Genomic DNA, 19,238 nt, shown 5'->3' with positions numbered 1-19,238 from the left:
GCACCCTGTCAAACTAAGCGGCAACCCTCGTCATGATAGCTGCACTCGTCCGTTTTAGATGTGACACATTCATCGAGGTATATGAAAGACTAAACATCTGGAAAACAAAGGTTCTCTACCAGCCTGCTCCTGCCACACAAAACTGCCCCCCAACCATCAAGACAATGTGGATCACTTCCCATACCTTGGGAGCCTCCTCTCGGTGCGAGCAGACACTTACGAGGAAATCCAACCTCGACTCCAATGTGCCAGTGCAGTCTTCGGATGCCGGAGGGACTGAGCATTCGAAGACCAAGACCACAAACCCAGCACCAAGCTCATGGTCTACAGAGCAGCTGTGGTCTCCGCCCTGCTGTATGCATCAGAAACATAGACAATATGCAGCAGACACCTCAAATCTTTGGGAGAGATATCACCATCGCTGCATCCACAAAATCCTGCAAATCCACTGGCCAAAGTGAGCATCTCCTGCCAGGCCAATATCCCCAGTATCGAGGCATGTATCGACCAGCTGTGATGGGTGGGCCACATTGCCCGCATGCCCAACACAAGACTCCCAAAACAAATGCTCTACTCCAAGCTTCCGCAATGTCTAGTGATCACTTGGATGGCAGAGGAAATGCTATGAGGACACTCTGAAAGCCTCCCTAAATAAATGCAACATCCCCACTGACATGTGGGAATCACTTCCCTTAGCATGCACAAGCTGGAGAAAAATCATCCGCGAAGGCGCCAATCACCTTGAGCATCGTAGGCTGGAGCACAGGGAGGCCAAGCATAAACAGTGGAAGGAGAGCGCAGAATCCAGAGCATCCCACCTACCTCATCGAGCACCAAGAGTCTGTGGATCCAGGAACGGATTACTCAGCCACCGCAGAACCCCCCCCTAACCAATTCTCCTGTCATCTGCCAACTTAAATCACGAGGTACCAATGACACTTCTCTTCTGCCTCAATGCATTATTTTTTATACGGTCCTCTGTGAAGCACCTTGGGACATTCCTCCTACACTGAATGGACTATGTAGAGGCAAGCTGTTGTTCTCTCATAGGTTCATCAAGAACCTCTCCAGGTTTTTCAGGAACCCAGCTGCAGGTTATGCATCGTGCAATTGTCACCTCTTCTAAGGCAGTGGAAGTAGCAACTATAATCACTGGTTTTCAGGGATGCCCTACCCCTAGCAGGTGCAGAATTTATACTCAGAATATCAGAACCACTTAGCCACTAACCTGTGAACGGTGTAAGAACTGGAGATCCTAAATCGAACTTGCTCAATGGCGCTCTTTACTAGTGGATCATTGGGAAGCACAGACGGATGAGCCACAAACTCCACCTAGTTAGCACAGAAACATACTTTAACTTTCATGTACACTGAGAATGAAGGTTCCATCGTAAAAACTGAAAAATTAATGTACAAAGGTCCCCACTACAGTCCTTTATAAAATTCACATAAAGCAGTCACTTAATTTCACTACTAATATCAACATAAAGTAATTTTGCCAAAATTTGGCAAATTTGCACATGAAGATAATTAGCTTTAATTCTGACCTTTTTGCTGATGCCATCCTGTACAACTGTGGTACGGAAAAGTCGGAGCAATCCCTCCTGGGACAACTTTTGAACCATTCTTACTATAGATTTCTTGCAGCATCTGGTGGCCACACCGTCTTGCCTCTCTTCCTCCATGATCATCTTCTGAAGCCTGGAGAAGAAACAAAATAATGTTTCTCGAAAAGTAAAGCTCCTTTGTAGGAGCTAACCACGCCATTCCTGGAAGGAACATGGGCTTCATAGTTAAGCCCCAAACTCTCAAGTATAATTCTCAGCAACTTTGCTAAACCCAAAATAGTACTTTTCTTAAGGCGCAGTCTTATCCCCCCACCTAAGCAATTGTCTGCAATAACATAAGTTTCAGTTGAGACAATAAGTACTACTGCAGGTGTAATCAATTTACTCTTGCAATCAAGAATTGTACAAAGACAGGGGTGTGTCTTGGAAAAAAGGGAAAGCTGAACAATTCCGGGTATGATTTTAAGATTGAATCAAGTTAAATGGCATGTCAAAACAACTCACTGACGTTTAAAGTTAAGTGAGATTAAAGACCCAATCACAAAATAATCTTTACTATCTGCTAAAAACTAGTGTTTTCTACAAGAGACAAAGTATGGCATATCATGGTCAATTTCATTTATTCACTTATTGCAATATATCTGTTATTGCAGAATACCCCCCCCGTGTCCTAACAGCCAGAAATATTGAAATATGCTCCGCTGGGTTTTGTTTTAATCCAGGGCAAAGAACAGTTGTGAAGTTAATCTTTTCCAAAGGGGAAATAATACTGCATCAACCACTTAAAAAAAAAAACGTACCTAATGTTGGGAGGTTGGTTTAGCTCAGTTGGCTGGACAGCTGGTTTGTGGTGCAGAGCGAGGCCAGCAGTGTGGGTTCAATTCCTGTACCGGCTGAGGTGATTCATGAAGGCCCCGCTTTTTCTCAACCTTGCTCTTTGCCTGAGGTGCAGTGACCCTCAGGTTAAATCATCACCAGTCAGCTCCCCCCCTACCCCCTCAAAGGGTCATCTGGGACTATGGCGACTTTTAATGTTGGAATCTCTGACGTTAATTCATTTCCCTGACATAGTAATATTTTTGATAGGCGCTTTTCCATTGCCAATGATATTCGTGAAACAGGAAAGCTTCAATAAATGAGACAGATTTACATGTTGAAATCATGGACAAAAACTTACGAAAACAGACTTTCAATCAGTTTCAAGTTCCGCACGGCTTCTAGTATCAGGTTCTGTCGTTTTAACATCCTAAAAGTTTCATGAGGTCTTTTTAAATGAGTATTCTTGAATGGTTGCCTCTTCCTCCCCTCGCCCTTCTCCTGTGAAAATGAAGGCAAAACATAGGCATGAATGGAGACATTACCGTGATCAGTATTTATTGGTTACAGAAATAAATCCCCTTCACCCCTTTCAATCTCTGGGTGACCTGTATGCAACATAACGTATAGCAATTCCAACAGCAAACTTTCTGCCAATAATCATTTTGTTCATCCTGGACGATACCCCCCAAGTTACATCCTTTTAATAAACATTTGCAAATAATAGAAGCTGATAATTAATGCTCTATTGCAGCAATGCAATTTAGGATGCTATCAGAGTTCAACAGAATGGCAAGTCCAAAGCATTTATGTTAGTTAATACATACTACTGGTTAGAACATCCACTACTTCTAATAATTCCAACAAAATTATACCATGCAACAGAACAGGGACATCAATTAATGAAAGTAATGTTCCAGTCAGTCTGTGCTGATGCCACTTTATTACCATAAATACTGCAACAAAATGATCAACAATTGACTCCAGCAACCACACGGAAAACCCAAGATAACCCTGAAGTCTAAACTGATCTTCATACCTTTGCTTTTTCAACCGTAACCTCTTCAATAACAACATTCTCTTCAATTTGACCGTGCACTGATTTCGTACAAGAGGTGCGGCCTGGATTCTCCTGGGAGGAGTTTGACTGAATATCGATTTGCTGTGATTCTATGGATGACTCTGCTGCATGCTTGGCTATATTCCGGGAACGATCCATCCCGACGGTGGTTTTTACTGAACCAGATAATTTTCTACCTGTAAAAAACACAAATCAGGTAACTCCTGCTCCTACGTCGTATGTACGTACATGTTCTACTAGCTATCTCATTAAATTGTATTTAACAATGATTTTATCAAATGAAACAAACATTTTGGTCAGCATTTGGCTTTAGTTTGACTGAACTTTACCGATGCTCCAGTACTTTCGGGCCAAGTTCTCAATTTCCTACATGCAGCTTTTAGCTCTATTATTAACAGGCGTTAATCAACCATCCTAAAATGTGATGTGAACCTTGCCCTTACGTAGGACCTCAATACACTTTGGACCAAAACAGGCTGAAAGCCACAACAAAGCAGGAAAAATAGAGCACAGATATCCTGGAAGAACAACTCGGATATGGTTTCAGAGTGAGGAAGAGAGTCGGAAGACCGCACAATATGCATAATGCTTGGCTGGTACTCAAAGGTGTAAAACAGGACAGGATCCCTGTAGCTCTCTGGTATGGACAACTCCCATTTGTTTATGAAGGTACACAGCACATTCATCACTTTCAATGGATATTCAAATGTGACTTTTGGCAACTTTCAGCTGAAATATATTGCTTATTACAAAACATTATCATGCCATCTAATCATCATACAAAAGGAGAACACTTCTGTCCGAGTTATTATAAATGTATTTTAACATGCATTGTATGTTGTCTTGGTGATTCTCAGCTCGTTGCCCACCCTTGTTGTCTTGCAATACTTGAAAACAACATCAAATAACTTAGGAGACCATTATCTTCAACCATTAGCACCAATCTCGACCGAGCAAAAGACTTTGTCGCACAGGTTTGCATACAGCAATGCAAATAAATAATTCACTGTAAAGTACAAAATGACATAGGTTCACTGACCTTTGCTCAATTTTGACTTGTGACCTTTTTTCAGTTTGAATTTTCTAAATAATGCACTCTTCACTAACTTCTTTCCTTTGTGTATTTTCTGTGAAGTAGTGCATTTCTTTTCTCTGTACTCCGAATGAGAGGATTGACTGTTCTGCGCAGGGATTGTCGGTAACTTTACAGGTTCCTTTCGACCGTGATTTGCCTTCAATAAGCCCTCCGGTAAGCCCTCCGGCATGCTTTTGCTCTCTGCTAAGTTCTTCGCTAGAGCTTGCTGTCGAACATGTTCTGATTTAGCATGATCAAAGGGCAGGAAGCTAGTTGTCGCCAACTGCTCGCTTCTAGCTTTCTCCTTTTCAAACTGCTTGCTCAGTTCACTCTGCTTCACAAATGACTTGGCCACGTACTTAGTTGTGCGCTGCCGACCTTCATCCTCCATGAATCCCTGTTATGAAAAATATATACTTAGAAGTTAGGAATATGGTCTCTTTTGAGCCGATGATTTTAAAGCTTTATACCCTGAAATCTTTGGGGATAGAGCACCAATTTTTTCCCAGGCGAGCTAGGAAGAGGTGGTGGATCCTGGTTACACCCCCTTTAGGGGAGGTCATGGCTCACTAACTTGATCCAAGTTTTTCGAGGAAGTGAGAAGGTAGGGCGGGTGGCACAGTGGCTAGTACTGCTGCCTTGCAGCGCTGAGGACCCGGGTTTGACCCCGGGTCACTGTCCATGTGGCGTTTACAAATTCTCTCGTGTCTGTGTGGGTCTCGCCCCACAACCAAAGGATGTGCAGGCTAGGTGGATTGGCAGCGCTTTTGCCCCTTAATTGGAAAAGAATAATTGGGTACTCTAAATTTATTTTTAAAAATGAAGGTAGGACAGTGGATGTTGGCTACATGGACTTCAGTAAAGCCTTTGACAAGGTTCCTCATGGCAGACTGGTACAGAAGGTGAAGTCACATGGGATCAGAGGTGAGCTGGCAAGATGGATACAGAACTGGCTCGGTCATAGAAGGCAGAGGGTAATTGTGGAAGGGTGATTTTCTGAATGGAGGACTGTGACTAGTGATGTTCCGCAGGGCTCAGGGCTGGCACCTTTGCTGTTTGTAGTATATGTAAATGATTTGGAGGAAAATGTAACTGGTCTGAGTAATAAGTTTGCGGATGACACAAAGGTTGGTGGAATTGCGGAGAGTGATGAGTACTGTCAGAGGATATAGATCGTTTGGAGACTTGGGCGGAGAAATGGCGGATGGAGTTTAATCCGGACATAGTTAAAGTACTCTCCTATTACTGCCCTAATGTTTTTGCACTTCAGATATTTGCCTTCATATTTGCTCTTCTATCTCTCTCTGACTGTGTGAATGTAAATAGTACTCTCCCAGTAGGGCGCTTGCCACTTTTTTGTTCCTTATCTCAAACCATATGGTCTTATTTGATGATCTTTATATATCATCCCTCATTATTTCCACCAAAATTGCCACCCCCTCCGTTTTTGTTTTTTTAATCCTCCTCTCTATCTCGTCTGAAAGCCGTGTAACCAGAAATATTGAGCTACCATTCTTGGCCCTCTTTAAGTCATCTTCATGTTATAGCCATGATATCATACTGCCAGGTTTTGATCCCGTGCTCTTAGGTTGTCTGCTTTATTTGCTACACTCTTTGCATTGAAGTATATGCCCGTGAGCATGCCAAACTCTTTTGTGTTTTAATTTTCTAACCTGCGATTCCTCTGCCTTCCGGAAATTATCACCTTCCATTTCGGACTTTGTCCTCTATGAATTCATCCACGGGTCTCTTCCCCCGCCAAACTAATTTAAGCCCTGCCCAAGAGGGCGGAAACTCTACAGTTCAGGGTTCATGTGCTGCAGTTCCATTCTTTAGTACTCAATAGTGATGCAACGCCTTCAGATTAAGAGTGAAATGGACGCAAGTGCGTTCCCTTTACCGTAATAACTTTGTATCTTTCCAGCAGGCGGCACAGCATCCGACCTTCAAGTTTTCCAACGTTCAAAGCCAGTCGGATTTCGGTCTGCGAAATTCCTCTGGTGCCTCTCTTCTCAACTAGAAATGCCAAGATAAATAAATGATTGAAACTTTTTTTTTTTTGGCAGATCAAACTGCCATGGGGTTCTTCATAAGGCGTCGTAATACTGACTCACTTAAAATGGACTTAATTGGCTTTGAAGTGCTTTATGATATCCTGTGGATTTGAAAGGCGCTGTACAAAAATGCAAGTCTGTCTCTTATGTTTCTACCGCATCCCTTGTAAGATGGCCAACAAGTTTTCAAATATGAAAGGCGAACCCCATCACCACACTATATACGTTCCTATTGCTGGATTAATCTTTAATATTCCAAAGCTATTGAATGGCAATGGCAACTGTGGTTGACCGATCTTTTGATACCATCACTTTGCCAAAAACCGAGGCCCAGATTTACACTTAGAATATCATTTCCCCCTCACCTACCCAAATCAGGACCTTGCTATTCACATTATAATTACCCATTACTTGTCTGTTCTTACTGGCCCAGATTTTGCAGTGGTCATGTTGGCAGAAGCTTCAGGGGTCTGCACATGTGCAGAATAATGTGAAGATTCATTAAGTTGCTATCAGTGATGTTATGCTTCTCCAGAGGACACCAAGGTTAAGGTCTCCTCAGAGGACACCCCCCAGCAATTTGCAAACTTGCAGAACACCCACATTAACTGTTCGTCTCACTGTAAAAAACAATGAAAAAATTGCACATTGTGGAATGAACTAGAACTGGATTTTTAAAAGAAATATTAAGGTCATATTTACAGTTAAACTCCCTCACTATTTATCCCTGAAAAACAAAATTTATGGGTGCGATTTAACCAAATGGGAACAAAGTTCCAAAGCAAGTGTATTTAGCAGCGTGTTTCCAGGCACTTGCTACGCCGAGATACACCCCGCTATTTAACGCACTCCCGGTTAGATAGGGGGTCTTAGCAGAACATGCAGCCGAGGTCTCACATAGACCTGTTTTCTGCACTGAGGAGCCCCTTAGCAGTGCCAACCTGGTACCCTCGCAGTGCCAGGCTGGCATCTAGGTGGCACTGCCATGGTGCCAGGTTGACAGTGCCAGAGGGTCCAGGTGGCACTAGCAGTGCCATAGTGCTACCCTGCCCAGAGGGCAAGTACCCGAGGGCCTCCAATCCCTTGGACGATCCTCACAAATGCCTTTCCGTCTGATCCCCATTTGTGGAGTCCAGTGCTGAACAGCGCTTGCCTGAAGTTGCCGAGGCGATGGAGATGGATCTCAATGCCTTGGGAAACTGCATTTAAGAGTGGGGCTAGCTATCTCTCTCTAATATGCAGATTTGCCAAAGCGTGATCCCGCCTACAAAGGGGTGGGATTCACATTGCAACGTCTCGTGAGGTCCCGTTAGATCTTGCGAGGCATTGTGAGCCGGTAGATCCCAGGAGTGGGGTTTCCCGGCTTCTATCGGTTTCGTCCCACAAATCCCGAAAGACGTGCTCGCTAGGTGATTGGACATTCGGAATTCTCCCTCAGTGTACCCGACCAGGCGCCGAAGTGTGGCGTCTAGGGGATTTTCACAGTAACTTCATTGCAGTGTTAATGTAAGCCTACTTAGAACATAGAACATAGAACAGTACAGCACTGAACAGGCCCTTCGGCCCTCGATGTTGTGCCGAGCATTGTCCGAAACCAAGATCAAGCTATCCCACTCCCTGTCATTGTGGCACTAATAAAGATTATGATTATCAGGTAAGAGTAGCACATGTATGCACCACTTTAAAAAAAAGTGCTTGCAGTAGTTTCTTCAAAGAAATCTTGAAAACTTACTTAGTTCATAAGCTTGGGTAAGCATATCTCGTTCATAAACAACATCCATTCTTTCGACTGTCTTATTATCTTCATCGTCGTCGTCTTCATCATCTACTTTTTTCCCGTATGGCTTTACCAATTTCAGGCACCGAACAATAATCTGAGTTCCTGCAATCAATAATGGTCACTTAAAACACAAAAATCCACCTGAAATTCCAATGCATTCCCGACATATTAAAAAAAACGGATTTGTAACCTGATTTTTGCAAAGCTCACCTCATACTTCTCGTACAAAGAGAACTTTCAAAACCTGATCGGAGTTCAAAGGATGTCCCCTACCGCAAGTATTTCACCCCTGTCTTTGAGAAAGGTTTCATTCTGGGTAGCACAAGAGGTCAAACCCCATGGTATCCCCAGTAAGGTGAGGTTGGAAGAACAAGATCAAGTGTAGATTGGAATTCAGCAAATCATCGCCAATTGAAGGCCGCAATTAAGAAACACCAAACTCCATTATGCTGTTGAATACTGGGCTTCGTGATTGCAACAATCCACCACTCAGGATTCAATCCTATTGTTTCACATGAAACGTTAATAAAAGGACTTTAACAGTATGGCCCAGTGAAGCATTATGAATCTAATTGCTGGGCAGCACGGTGGCGCAGTGGGTTAGCACTGCTGCCTCATGGCACCGAGGTCCCAGGTTCAATCCCGGCAATGGGTCACTGTCCGTGTGGAGTTTACACATTCTCCCCGTGTTTGCGTGGGTTTCGCCCCCACAACCCTAAGATGTGCAAGATAGGCGGATTGAACACGCTAAATGACCTCTTAATTGGAAAAAAATTAATTGGGTACTCCAAATTTTTTTTTTTTTAATGAATCTACTTGCTGAAATAGGGATAGTTGAGGCACTGTACAAGACATGGAGACAATCCCTAATAACCTAGCGTACAGACTTCAACAGTTACAGCTACAGGTTGGACACTGTAGCCTGAGAAGAGCAGCTGGTGAGTTATGTCTACACCCTGCAAAGACAGCACTCTCCGCATTTTGTGCTCTCCTTTTGGTGTCAGAACATGGATGGCGATCATTTTCACAGACCGTTAAGACTCAGTGTCATGGTTAGAAAGTTAAGGAGCACTTTTTAAAACCCAGGTTCATAAGCTGAAGTACAAATCCAGTCCATCGAGGGCACATGCCCTCAATGCGTTCCGGAGTCAAAGCAGGTAGGGCCCCAAGTCTCAGGCTGCACCGACTCTCACATTCGGGTGCAGTAAATTCAGATGTACAAGCGACAGTATAATTACAGCCCAACAATGTAAGGTTACCCAGCCCTTCGAAGATTTTACAGCCGACCTCTAGCTACCCAAAATCAATATCGGACTTGCGTTTTGGAAAGCACACTATAATTATGGGTGATAAATCAAATCTAGATTACCTTTTTTCGTCAAACATGGTCCTCTCTCAGGATTCAGGTCTTTGAGGGGCACAGTGATCACCTTGGCTATGCCAGCAGCCACCATGTACTGATAAAGTTTTTTGAAAGTTCTCTCACAAAGACCCTGAGCAAAGGAAAAATCAAACAACTGTGAAGTGAAGAAAAGGTCTCTCACCTACACAGTGACAATAGTCAATCCATTACAGAATGGCAGTCGAGAATAACAGTGACTTTTTCATTCCTTGGCTTTGCAAAATTGTGAATCCGAATTTCCTCATTGTGGTCAAACGCTTTGACGAGTTGTATAACTGGCAAAAGATTTACATTTAACCTTTTGGTCGGGTACAATGAAGGGTGAACAGGAGTCCCATATGCAAAAAGATCTTAAAATTACAAAACCGTGTGCAATTGTACTAAAGTTTGATATCATTCAGGGTTGGATACCTAATATACTTTTGCCGCTTGGTGCCTTATGTCAAATTCTTCTCCCAAAGAAGAGATAACACTGCAGTTAAATTCCAGAGATCTTCCATGTTTCTGATTCTTTCATTCAAACAAAATGCTAATTTCTAGGCTCTCCTACAACGCACCATTAATATTCTCACTTTGTGATGTGCGGTGGCGTGATATCAGTGGGACAGCAGATTGATTAAATATGAATTTCTGTGGCTGGTTTCACAAAGAATTTTCTTAATGCATGGTTTCTCCCACCCTCTGCTTTCATATGCGTTGAAGGCTTAGTACTTGAAAATTAAGTCAGGGCAATGTTCCTTATCACTAGCCAATGGAAACTGAATCAGGATTGGCAATAATTCCAAAACCAACATGGAACGGATGCTGGAGCCTGAAAGAAAAGCAGAAAATGCTAGAAATACTCGATAGTTGAAGCTGCATCTGTGGAGATAGAGAGGAACAGAGTTACAATTGCATGTCTTTGACCTTTCGTCGGACCTCATTCAGGATTCTGACAAAAGATGATTGCTCTCCAACATTAACTTGGCTTTCTCTCTCCACAGGTGCTGCCCGAGCTGCTATGTACTTTTAGCATTTTCTGTTTTTCTTCATTCGCAGTAATGTCCCCCACCAGCCCTCCAGAAACCACCCCCAGAGTGGGCGGCACGGTAGCACAGTAATTAGCACTATTGCTTCACAGCTGCTGGGTCCCAGGTTCGATTCCCGGCTTGGGTCACTGTCTGTGAGTAGTCTGCATGTTTTCCCTGTGCCGAAGTGGGTTTCCTCCGGGTGCTCCGGTTTCCTCCCACAAGTCCCGAAAGACGCGGTGTTAGGTGAATTGGACATTCTGAATTCTCCCTCTGTGTATCTGAACAGGCGCTGGAATGTGGCGACTGGGGACTTTTCACAATAACATCATCGCAGTATTAATGTAAGCCTACTTGGGGGGGGGGGGGGGGGGGGGGGGGGCTCTGGGACACTGTCGGTGTGTAGTTTGCACATTCTCCCAGTGTTCGCGTGGGGTTCGCCCCCCACGACCCAAACATGTGCAATGTAGGTGGATTGAACATGCTAAATTGCCCCTTAATTGGAAAAAAATAATTGGGTACTCTAAATTTAAAAAAAAAAATGTAAGCCAACTACTTGTGACAATAATAAAGATTATTATTACATAGCTGATGACGGCCACACTCAAAGAATGCCTAATTGAAGGCAATGTAGCTTCTTCTCAATGTTAGCTGATGCTTGGTACAAACAGCAGCTTCCACAGGCAAGCCAGTATGTCTGAGGAACCAACGCAGCATGCCAATGATGGCTCTTGGTAACACTGATGTTAGCATCAGAGGCAGTATAAACACTTCCCAGAGTCCTCCAATGTCAATAGAAACTATCTGAACAAAAAGCTACCAACCAAAAGTAAACTGCCCAGAAGCAAGATGATACATGATCAGGTCAGATAGCACCATAGTGCTTCACCCCATCTGTTTATGCCACGATTGTGCTCAGGGAACACTTACCAGCTCTTCTCTAAGAGTTAGCATCACTTCCAACTGCTTTGGCCTATTCACAAGGATATTGGAGATTTTTTCCATTAAAATGTCATATTTGCTTCTCCTGCATATTACAGATAGAAACGGGAAGCAGTGAAATAAGTAGTTAACAAATTCAAGTATATTGTATATGCATACACAGAACCAACACAGGTCACATAATACAGGAGGCACACTTAATGCAGTGGATGCTCCATATTACAGCGATTTAAACATAAAAACTAGATTTCTGCATTGCACTCATGAACATTTTTCAGAAGGCATGAAGGATTAACACTTTTGTGATCCTTGAGCAGTACAGGCTCAATCCTAAAAGAACACTTATGATAGTAGCACCTGACAGGTTAATTAAGTCAAGAGTCTCAACTTACAACCCCAGAGTTACAGGTTTCTCGGAAATATGGAATGAGACGACAGGAAATAAGTGTAGAGATATGCCACACGGCCCCTTGAGCCTGCTCCGCCTTTCAATAAAGATCATGGTTGATCCTCAACTCTACTTTTGAAGAAGAATAAACTATGATTATCTACACTTACACTCTGAGCTATCACTCTCTGCTTCTAGTCACAATACACACGAAGAGGCGGCAACTCAGATTGAGTCTGTCTTTATACCCCTTGTTACTGCTGCCATCTACATAGATGGTGATCACTTAGCTGTAATGACCATACATTAACCCTTTGTACATAAACAGCTAGGCAGATCACTCCACTCACCACCACAAAATGTCCTGGAGGGCAGCAGCCCTAAGCAGGGAAAAACAGCAAGAGCCTTCAAACAAATGAAAAATCCTCAATGAGGCAGAGTCTAAATTTTTTTTAAAAATCATTTTTCCCAATTAAGGGGCAATTTAGCATGGCCAATCCGCCTACCCTGCACATATTTGGGTTGTGGTGGTGAAACCCACGCAGACACAGGGAGAATGTGCAAACTCCACACGGACAGTGACCCAGGGTCGGGATCGAACCTGGGACCTCGGCGCCCTGAGGCAGCAGGGCTAACCACTGCGCCACCATGCTGCCCTGACAGAGTCTAAATTAAGAGCATAAAGTATGAAGTGGAAAAGCATGACAAAAAGTAGTGGCATTTGCCACCTCTCAGCTGGGCTGAGAGGTGGCAAATGGAGTTTAATGCAGAAAAGTGTGAGGTGATTCATTTTGGAAGGAGTAACAGGAATAGAGAGTTCTGGGCTAATGGTAAGATTCTTGGTAGTGTGGATGAGCAGAGAGATCTCAGTGTCCATGTACATAGATCCCTGGTTGCCACCCAGGTTGATAGGGTTATTAAGAAGGTGTACGGTGTGTTAGCTTTTAATGGTAGAGGGATTGAGTTTCGGAGCCATGAGGTCATGTTGCAGCTGTACAAAACTCTGGTGCAGCTGCATTTGGAATATTCAGTGCAGTTCTGGTCGACGCATTATAGGAAGGATGTGGAAGCATTGGAAAGGGTGGAGAGGAGATTTACCAGGATGTTGCCTGGTATGGAGGGAAGATCTAATGAGGAAAGGCTGAGGGACTTAAGGCTGTTTTCATTAGAGAGAAGAAGGTTAAGAGGTGACTTAATTGAGGCATACAAGATGATCAGAGGATTAGATAGGGTGGACAGTGAGAGAGATCCTTCTTCCTCAGATGGTGATGGCTAGCACGAGGAGATATAGCTTTAAATTGAGGGGAGATAGATATAGGACAGATGTCAGAGGTAGGTTCTTTACTCAGAGAGTAGTAAGGGCGTGGAATGCCCTGCCTGCAACAGTAGTGGACTCGCCAACATTAAGGGCATTTAAATGGTCATTGGATAAACATATGGATGATAAGGGAATAGTGTAGATGGGCTTTAGATTGGTTTCACAGGTCGGCGCAACATCGAGGGCCGAAGGGCCTGTACTGCGCTGTAATGTTCTATGTTCTAACACAGGAACTGGCCTTTCACGTTGCCTGGTGCAAGCTGGTATTTATGTTCCTTAAGCCTCCTCCCATCCCAATTCATCTGACACAGTCAGCATTACATTCAATTCCATTATCCTTCATGTGCTTATCTATCTCCCCCTTACATGCAACAATTCTACTCGCCTCAATTCCTCATTGTGGCAGCAATTTGAATCGTGCACAGAGAGCAAAATAAAGATTGGGAAAGAAAGATGTGAGAAGCAGAAAAAGTATCTGTTTTTAAAAATGATTCATCAACAGGAAAGAAATAGAGCAGCAAATCTTTGACTGTAACAATCACCAATGCGATTTGATCCAGGTCGTTTGCCACTGAGGCTGCCATTAACTTGTCAGACAGAATTAATGCTCTCAATGTACAGCATTGCTCGACGATGGGGTGCTGCAGAGATTGCAATGCTCAGTTACACAAATACCCCCACACTGCCCTGCGTCCAGGCTAGCAGAACTCATTGTTAGTCGGTTCAGCAAATGCAGATGGGATCTAGGAGCTGGTACAGATGCCAATTCTTTTGCCAACATTCAAAAATTTATGTTTATAAAAAAACAGTCTCCTTTGCACAGGCTCTTTCTATACGTGATTTGGATAAGTTCCTCATATACTCATGTTACACATCTTGCATTGGAACGATAAGTGTGACTTGGCTACCTATTTAATTTTTTGCACATTATTACAACATTCTTCTACAGCAATGAACATGGACAGAAATTTTCAAAATGAACTATTTTACCGGTCAACATGGAAGCGTTTGAGGAGGAGCAGGATAGAGTATTGCTGGTTGCCATTCGGCTGCCGGATAACATGGGACTGGAGAGTTATCAGGTTGTTTTGGTCAAGGACTCTTCGATGGTAATGCATTTTACGGGCATCAACTCTACCGGAGAAAAAATAAAATGTGTTAAAAAAATTAAAGGAACAGTACGAAATAGGTCCAATTTCTCCGAATTGTAATTTGTCCTTACTTGAAAGCTCCACTGTGTAGGTCTCTTTGTAGCTCTCCCTGCCATCTTGCTCTGCCCAGCCTCTCCAGTATACAATACGAATAGTCAGGCAGGCTTAACTCTGGATCACTGTCCAACCCAATCAGAGCTCGACGACGAACCATTTGATTGGCGACGATGACCAACTTCTCTCCCCACCTATAGCACAAGGCAGAATAATCTCGTGAACGCGAGCCTTGGGAATATATACAAAAGGCAAGGTATGAAGCACTGAGATATTTGTCTACCCTGCCATAAAAGTGCCACATCATATCCTACCTTTTAATTACATGTACAGACTACTTCCATTGGTGCTGACCTTCTGTGTAATATATCACACTTCAGCGCCTGAATGAGTGCACACTGTGAAAACACTTATGTAAGTACTACATTCTGTTCCCCCTCCAAAAAGTGTCGTCTCGGTTGTCCAGCTCAAGGGACTGTCCCCATTGGTTCCAACCTTCAATTTCAGATCATAGACAGACAATGGCTTCTTATCCCACTTCCATAAGGTCACCTCTGGAACCGCCACAGGATTCCTTGGCCTCCCCTTCTAAGTCTTTCCTTGGGGACAGCAAGGGACCAGTTCACACATATACGCTGACAACACAAGGCTCTATCTCTCCATGGGCTCTCCACCCCAGCACTGGTCCATCAAAGCTTCCAATTTAAAACTCTCCTCCTTGGTTTTTAAAATTTGCCCCTGCCCTCTCCGTCCCAATTTCCTGCAGCACTAAGTCATGAAAGCAATAGTGCTCAGGTGTCAAAAAATCGGCTTTAAACCCGACAGCCGGTTTCATTAGGTTAGGCTGTTGGACAATATAGCCGTCATAAGACACAATGTCAGCTCGAGTGCCAAATTTGTGCAAATTCAATGCGTCAAATCCCGCAGATTTAGACAATCTTTTATAACTCACCTTTGTACAGCTTCCTGTAAAGTGCAGCATGGTACATACTGCTGAGTTCTTATCTCTGCAGTTATGTCTTTTCGTTTGTGAAAATACTGACAGGAGCCCTGAATTCCATGTTTACTATCTGAAACGATGCAAACAGGATAGATATCATCTCTAGGTGTAGGGTCTCTCCGCGTCTCTTGAATTCCAGTCTCTGGATCAATTTCTTCATATCTTACCAAGAAAACATAAAAAGATAAAAATGCAGTTGAACATACAAGGGACTAGTCACAGCATTTGTACTAACAATTTAGAATGGGCATTCTTCATTAGTAGCTATTATATTTAAGTGCACGATTTTGATTTCACGAAGGGTTTGAATTACATAGAACATAGAAAATACAGCACAGAACAGGCCCTTCGGCCCACGATGTTGTGCCGAACCTTTGTCCTAGATTAATCATAGATTATCATTGAATTTACAGTGCAGAAGGAGGCCATTCGGCCCCTTGAGTCTGCACCAGCTCTTGGAAAGAGCACCCTACCCAAACTCAACACCTCCACCCACCAACAAGGGCAATTTGGACATTAAGGGCAATTTATCATTGGCCAATTCACCTAACCCGCACATCTTTGGACTGTGGGAGGAAACCGGAGCACCCGGAGGAAACCCACGCAGACACGGGGAGGACGTGCAGACTCCGCACAGACAATGACCCAAGCTGGAATCGAACCTGGGACCATGGATCTGTGAAGCAATTGTGCTATCCACAATGCTACCGTGCTGCCCTTAAGAACAAATAAATCTACACTATATCATTTTCCCGTAATCCATGTACCTATCCAACAGCTGCTTGAAGGTCCCTAATGTTTCCGACTCAACTACTTCCACAGGCAGTGCATTCCATGCCCCCACTACTCTCTGGGTAAAGAACCTACCTCTGATATCCCTCCTATATCTTCCACCTTTCACCTTAAATTTATGTCCCCTTGTAATGGTGTGTTCCACCTGGGGAAAAAGTCTCTGACTGTCTACTCTATCTATTCCCCTGATCATCTTATAAACCTCTATCAAGTCGCCCCTCATCCTTCTCCGCTCTAATGAGAAAAGGCCTAGCACCCTCAACCTTTCCTCGTAAGACCTACTCTCCATTCCAGGCAACATCCTGGTAAATCTTCTTTGCACCTTTTCCAGAGCTTCCACATCCTTCCTAAAATGAGGCGACCAGAACTGTACACAGTACTCCAAATGTGGCCTTACCAAAGTTTTGTACAGCTGCATCATCACCTCACAGCTCTTAAATTCAATCCCTCTGTTAATGAACACGAGCACACCATAGGCCTTCTTCACAGCTCTATCCACTTGAGTGGCAACTTTCAAAGATGTATGAACATAGACCCCAAGGTCTCTCTGCTCCTCCACAATGCCAAGAACTCTACCGTTAACCCTGTATTCCGCATTCATATTTGTCCTTCCAAAATGGACAACCTCACACTTTTCAGGGTTAAACTCCATCTGCCACTTCTCAGCCCAGCTCTGCATCCTATCTATGTCTCTTTGCAGCCGACAACAGCCCTCCTTACTATCCACAACTCCACCAATCTTCGTATCGTCTGCAAATTTACTGACCCACCCTTCAACTCCCTCATCCAAGTCATTAATGAAAATCACAAACAGCAGAGGACCCAGAACTGATCCCTGCGGTACACCACTGGTAACTGGGATCCAGGCTGAATATTTGCCATCCACCACCACTCTCTGACTTCTATCGGTTAGCCAGTTCGTTATCCAACTGGCCAAATTTCCCACTATCCCATGCCTCCTTACTTTGTGCAGAAGCCTACCATGGGGAACTTTATCAAATGCCTTACTAAAATCCATGTACACTACATCCACTGCTTTACCTTCATCCACATGCTTGGTCACCTCCTCAAAGAATTCAATAAGATTTGTAAGGCAAGACCTACCCCTCACAAATCCGTGCTGACTATCCCTAATCAAGCAGTGTCTTTCCAGATGCTCAGAAATCCTATCCTTCAGTACCCTTTCCATTACTTTGCCTACCACCGAAGTAAGACTAACTGGCCTGTAATTCCCAGGGTTATCCCTAGTTCCTTTTTTGAACAGGGGCACGACATTCGCCACTCTCCAATCCCCTGGTACCACCCCTGTTGACAGTGAGGACGAAAAGATAATTGCCAACGGCTCTGCAATTTCATCTCTTGCTTCCCATAGAATCCTTGGATATATCCCGTCAGGCCCGGGGGACTTGTCTATCCTCAAGTTTTTCAAAATGCCCAACACATCTTCCTTCCTAACAAGTATTTCCTCGAGCTTACCAATCTGTTTCACACTGTCCTCTCCAAAATATCGCCCCTCTCATTTGTAAATACAGAAGTACTCATTCAAGACCTCTCCTATCTCTTCAGACTCAATACACAATCTCCCGCTACCGTCCTTGATCGGACCTACCCTCGCTCTAGTCATTCTCATATTTCTCACATATGTGTAAAAGGCCTTGGGGTTTTCCTTGATCCTACCCGCCAAAGATTGTTCATGCCCTCTCTTAGCTCTCCTAATCCCTTTCTTCAGTTCCCTCCTGGCTATCTTGTATCCCTCCAATGCCCTGTCTGAACCTTGTTTCCTCAGCCTTACATAATTACTGGTAACAAATTTAATGCAGGAGATTAAAGTAGTTAAATCTGAGTCGTTTATGAAGTCATACAGCGCAGAAAAGGCCCTTTCGCTCACTGAGTCTGCACTGACAATAACCTCTAGTCTCATCCTAATCCCATTTTGCAGCACTTGCCCATATCCTTGAATGTGAGGGTGCTTCAAGTGCTTATTCAAGTGCTTTTTAAAGGTTGTGAGGTTTCCAGCCTCCACTACCTTCCCAGGCAGCGCATTCCAGATTCTCACCACCCTCGAGTGAAAATCTTATTTTCTCAAATCCCCTCCTGCCCCCACCCTAAAACTACGCCCCCTTGTGATTGGCCCCTCAACCAAGGGGAACAGCTGCTTCCTATTTACTCTCTCCAAACCCCCATAATCTTATAACCTCAATCATATCCCCCTCAGCCTTCTCTGCGCTAAAGAAAACAATCCAAGCCTATCCAGTCCCTCCTTATAGCTCAGATGCTCCATCCCAGGCAACATCCTGGTGAATCTCCTCTGTACTCCCTCCAGTGCAAACACCCCCTTCCTATAGTGAGGTGACCACAACTGCACACAGTACTCCAGCTGTGGCCTAACCAATGGTCAGTACAGCTCCAACACAACCTCCTTGTTCTTATATTCTATGCCACGACTGATATGGGTAAGTGCCCCACATGCCCTCTTAGCTACCCTACTCACCTGCTCTGGCACCTTCAGGGATCTGTGAACAAGTCCTGCCATTCGTTATGTACTGCCCTTGACCTGCTTCTTCTTTCAAAGTGCAACATCTCACACTTACCAGGGTTAAATACCACCTGCCAGTGCTCTGCCCATCTGGTTAACATTTGACCTTCATCTTTACTATCATTCCCCACCCCCCCCAACTCACCCGCCCTCCCCAGTGTTTGCCTGTCCTGTGTGTGTGGGTAGATGGTGGGACAGTTAAAAGAGGGCGTCAGGTATTCGCTCACTGTTAACTCGTTGTTTTACCGCATTTTCTGTATTTGTTCTTGTTATA

The 19,238-nt window shown here is 44.0% G+C and overlaps 1 protein-coding gene across 1 annotated transcript in view; it reads right to left on the bottom strand.

Annotated features, from left to right (window-relative positions):
• LOC140394415 (general transcription factor 3C polypeptide 1-like) overlaps window positions 1-19,238 on the bottom strand; it is a 97,260-nt gene that overhangs the window by 68,439 nt on the left and 9,583 nt on the right. Inside the window, exons 2-13 of the mRNA XM_072481667.1 lie at window positions 15,589-15,798; window positions 14,654-14,830; window positions 14,422-14,565; window positions 11,714-11,810; window positions 9,744-9,867; window positions 8,327-8,476; window positions 6,441-6,556; window positions 4,505-4,937; window positions 3,424-3,641; window positions 2,746-2,885; window positions 1,548-1,701; window positions 1,229-1,332 (exon numbers count right to left, since the gene is read on the bottom strand). Coding sequence (XP_072337768.1) covers window positions 1,229-1,332; window positions 1,548-1,701; window positions 2,746-2,885; window positions 3,424-3,641; window positions 4,505-4,937; window positions 6,441-6,556; window positions 8,327-8,476; window positions 9,744-9,867; window positions 11,714-11,810; window positions 14,422-14,565; window positions 14,654-14,830; window positions 15,589-15,798 — 2,067 coding nt within the window. The remainder of the gene's footprint in view (window positions 1-1,228; window positions 1,333-1,547; window positions 1,702-2,745; window positions 2,886-3,423; window positions 3,642-4,504; window positions 4,938-6,440; window positions 6,557-8,326; window positions 8,477-9,743; window positions 9,868-11,713; window positions 11,811-14,421; window positions 14,566-14,653; window positions 14,831-15,588; window positions 15,799-19,238) is intronic.

This window comes from Scyliorhinus torazame, chromosome 17 (assembly GCF_047496885.1).
Source record: "Scyliorhinus torazame isolate Kashiwa2021f chromosome 17, sScyTor2.1, whole genome shotgun sequence".
Taxonomy (NCBI): domain Eukaryota; kingdom Metazoa; phylum Chordata; class Chondrichthyes; order Carcharhiniformes; family Scyliorhinidae; genus Scyliorhinus; species Scyliorhinus torazame.
The sequence above is the reverse complement of the archived record's forward strand: the minus strand, read 5'-3'. Positions and strand labels throughout refer to the sequence as shown.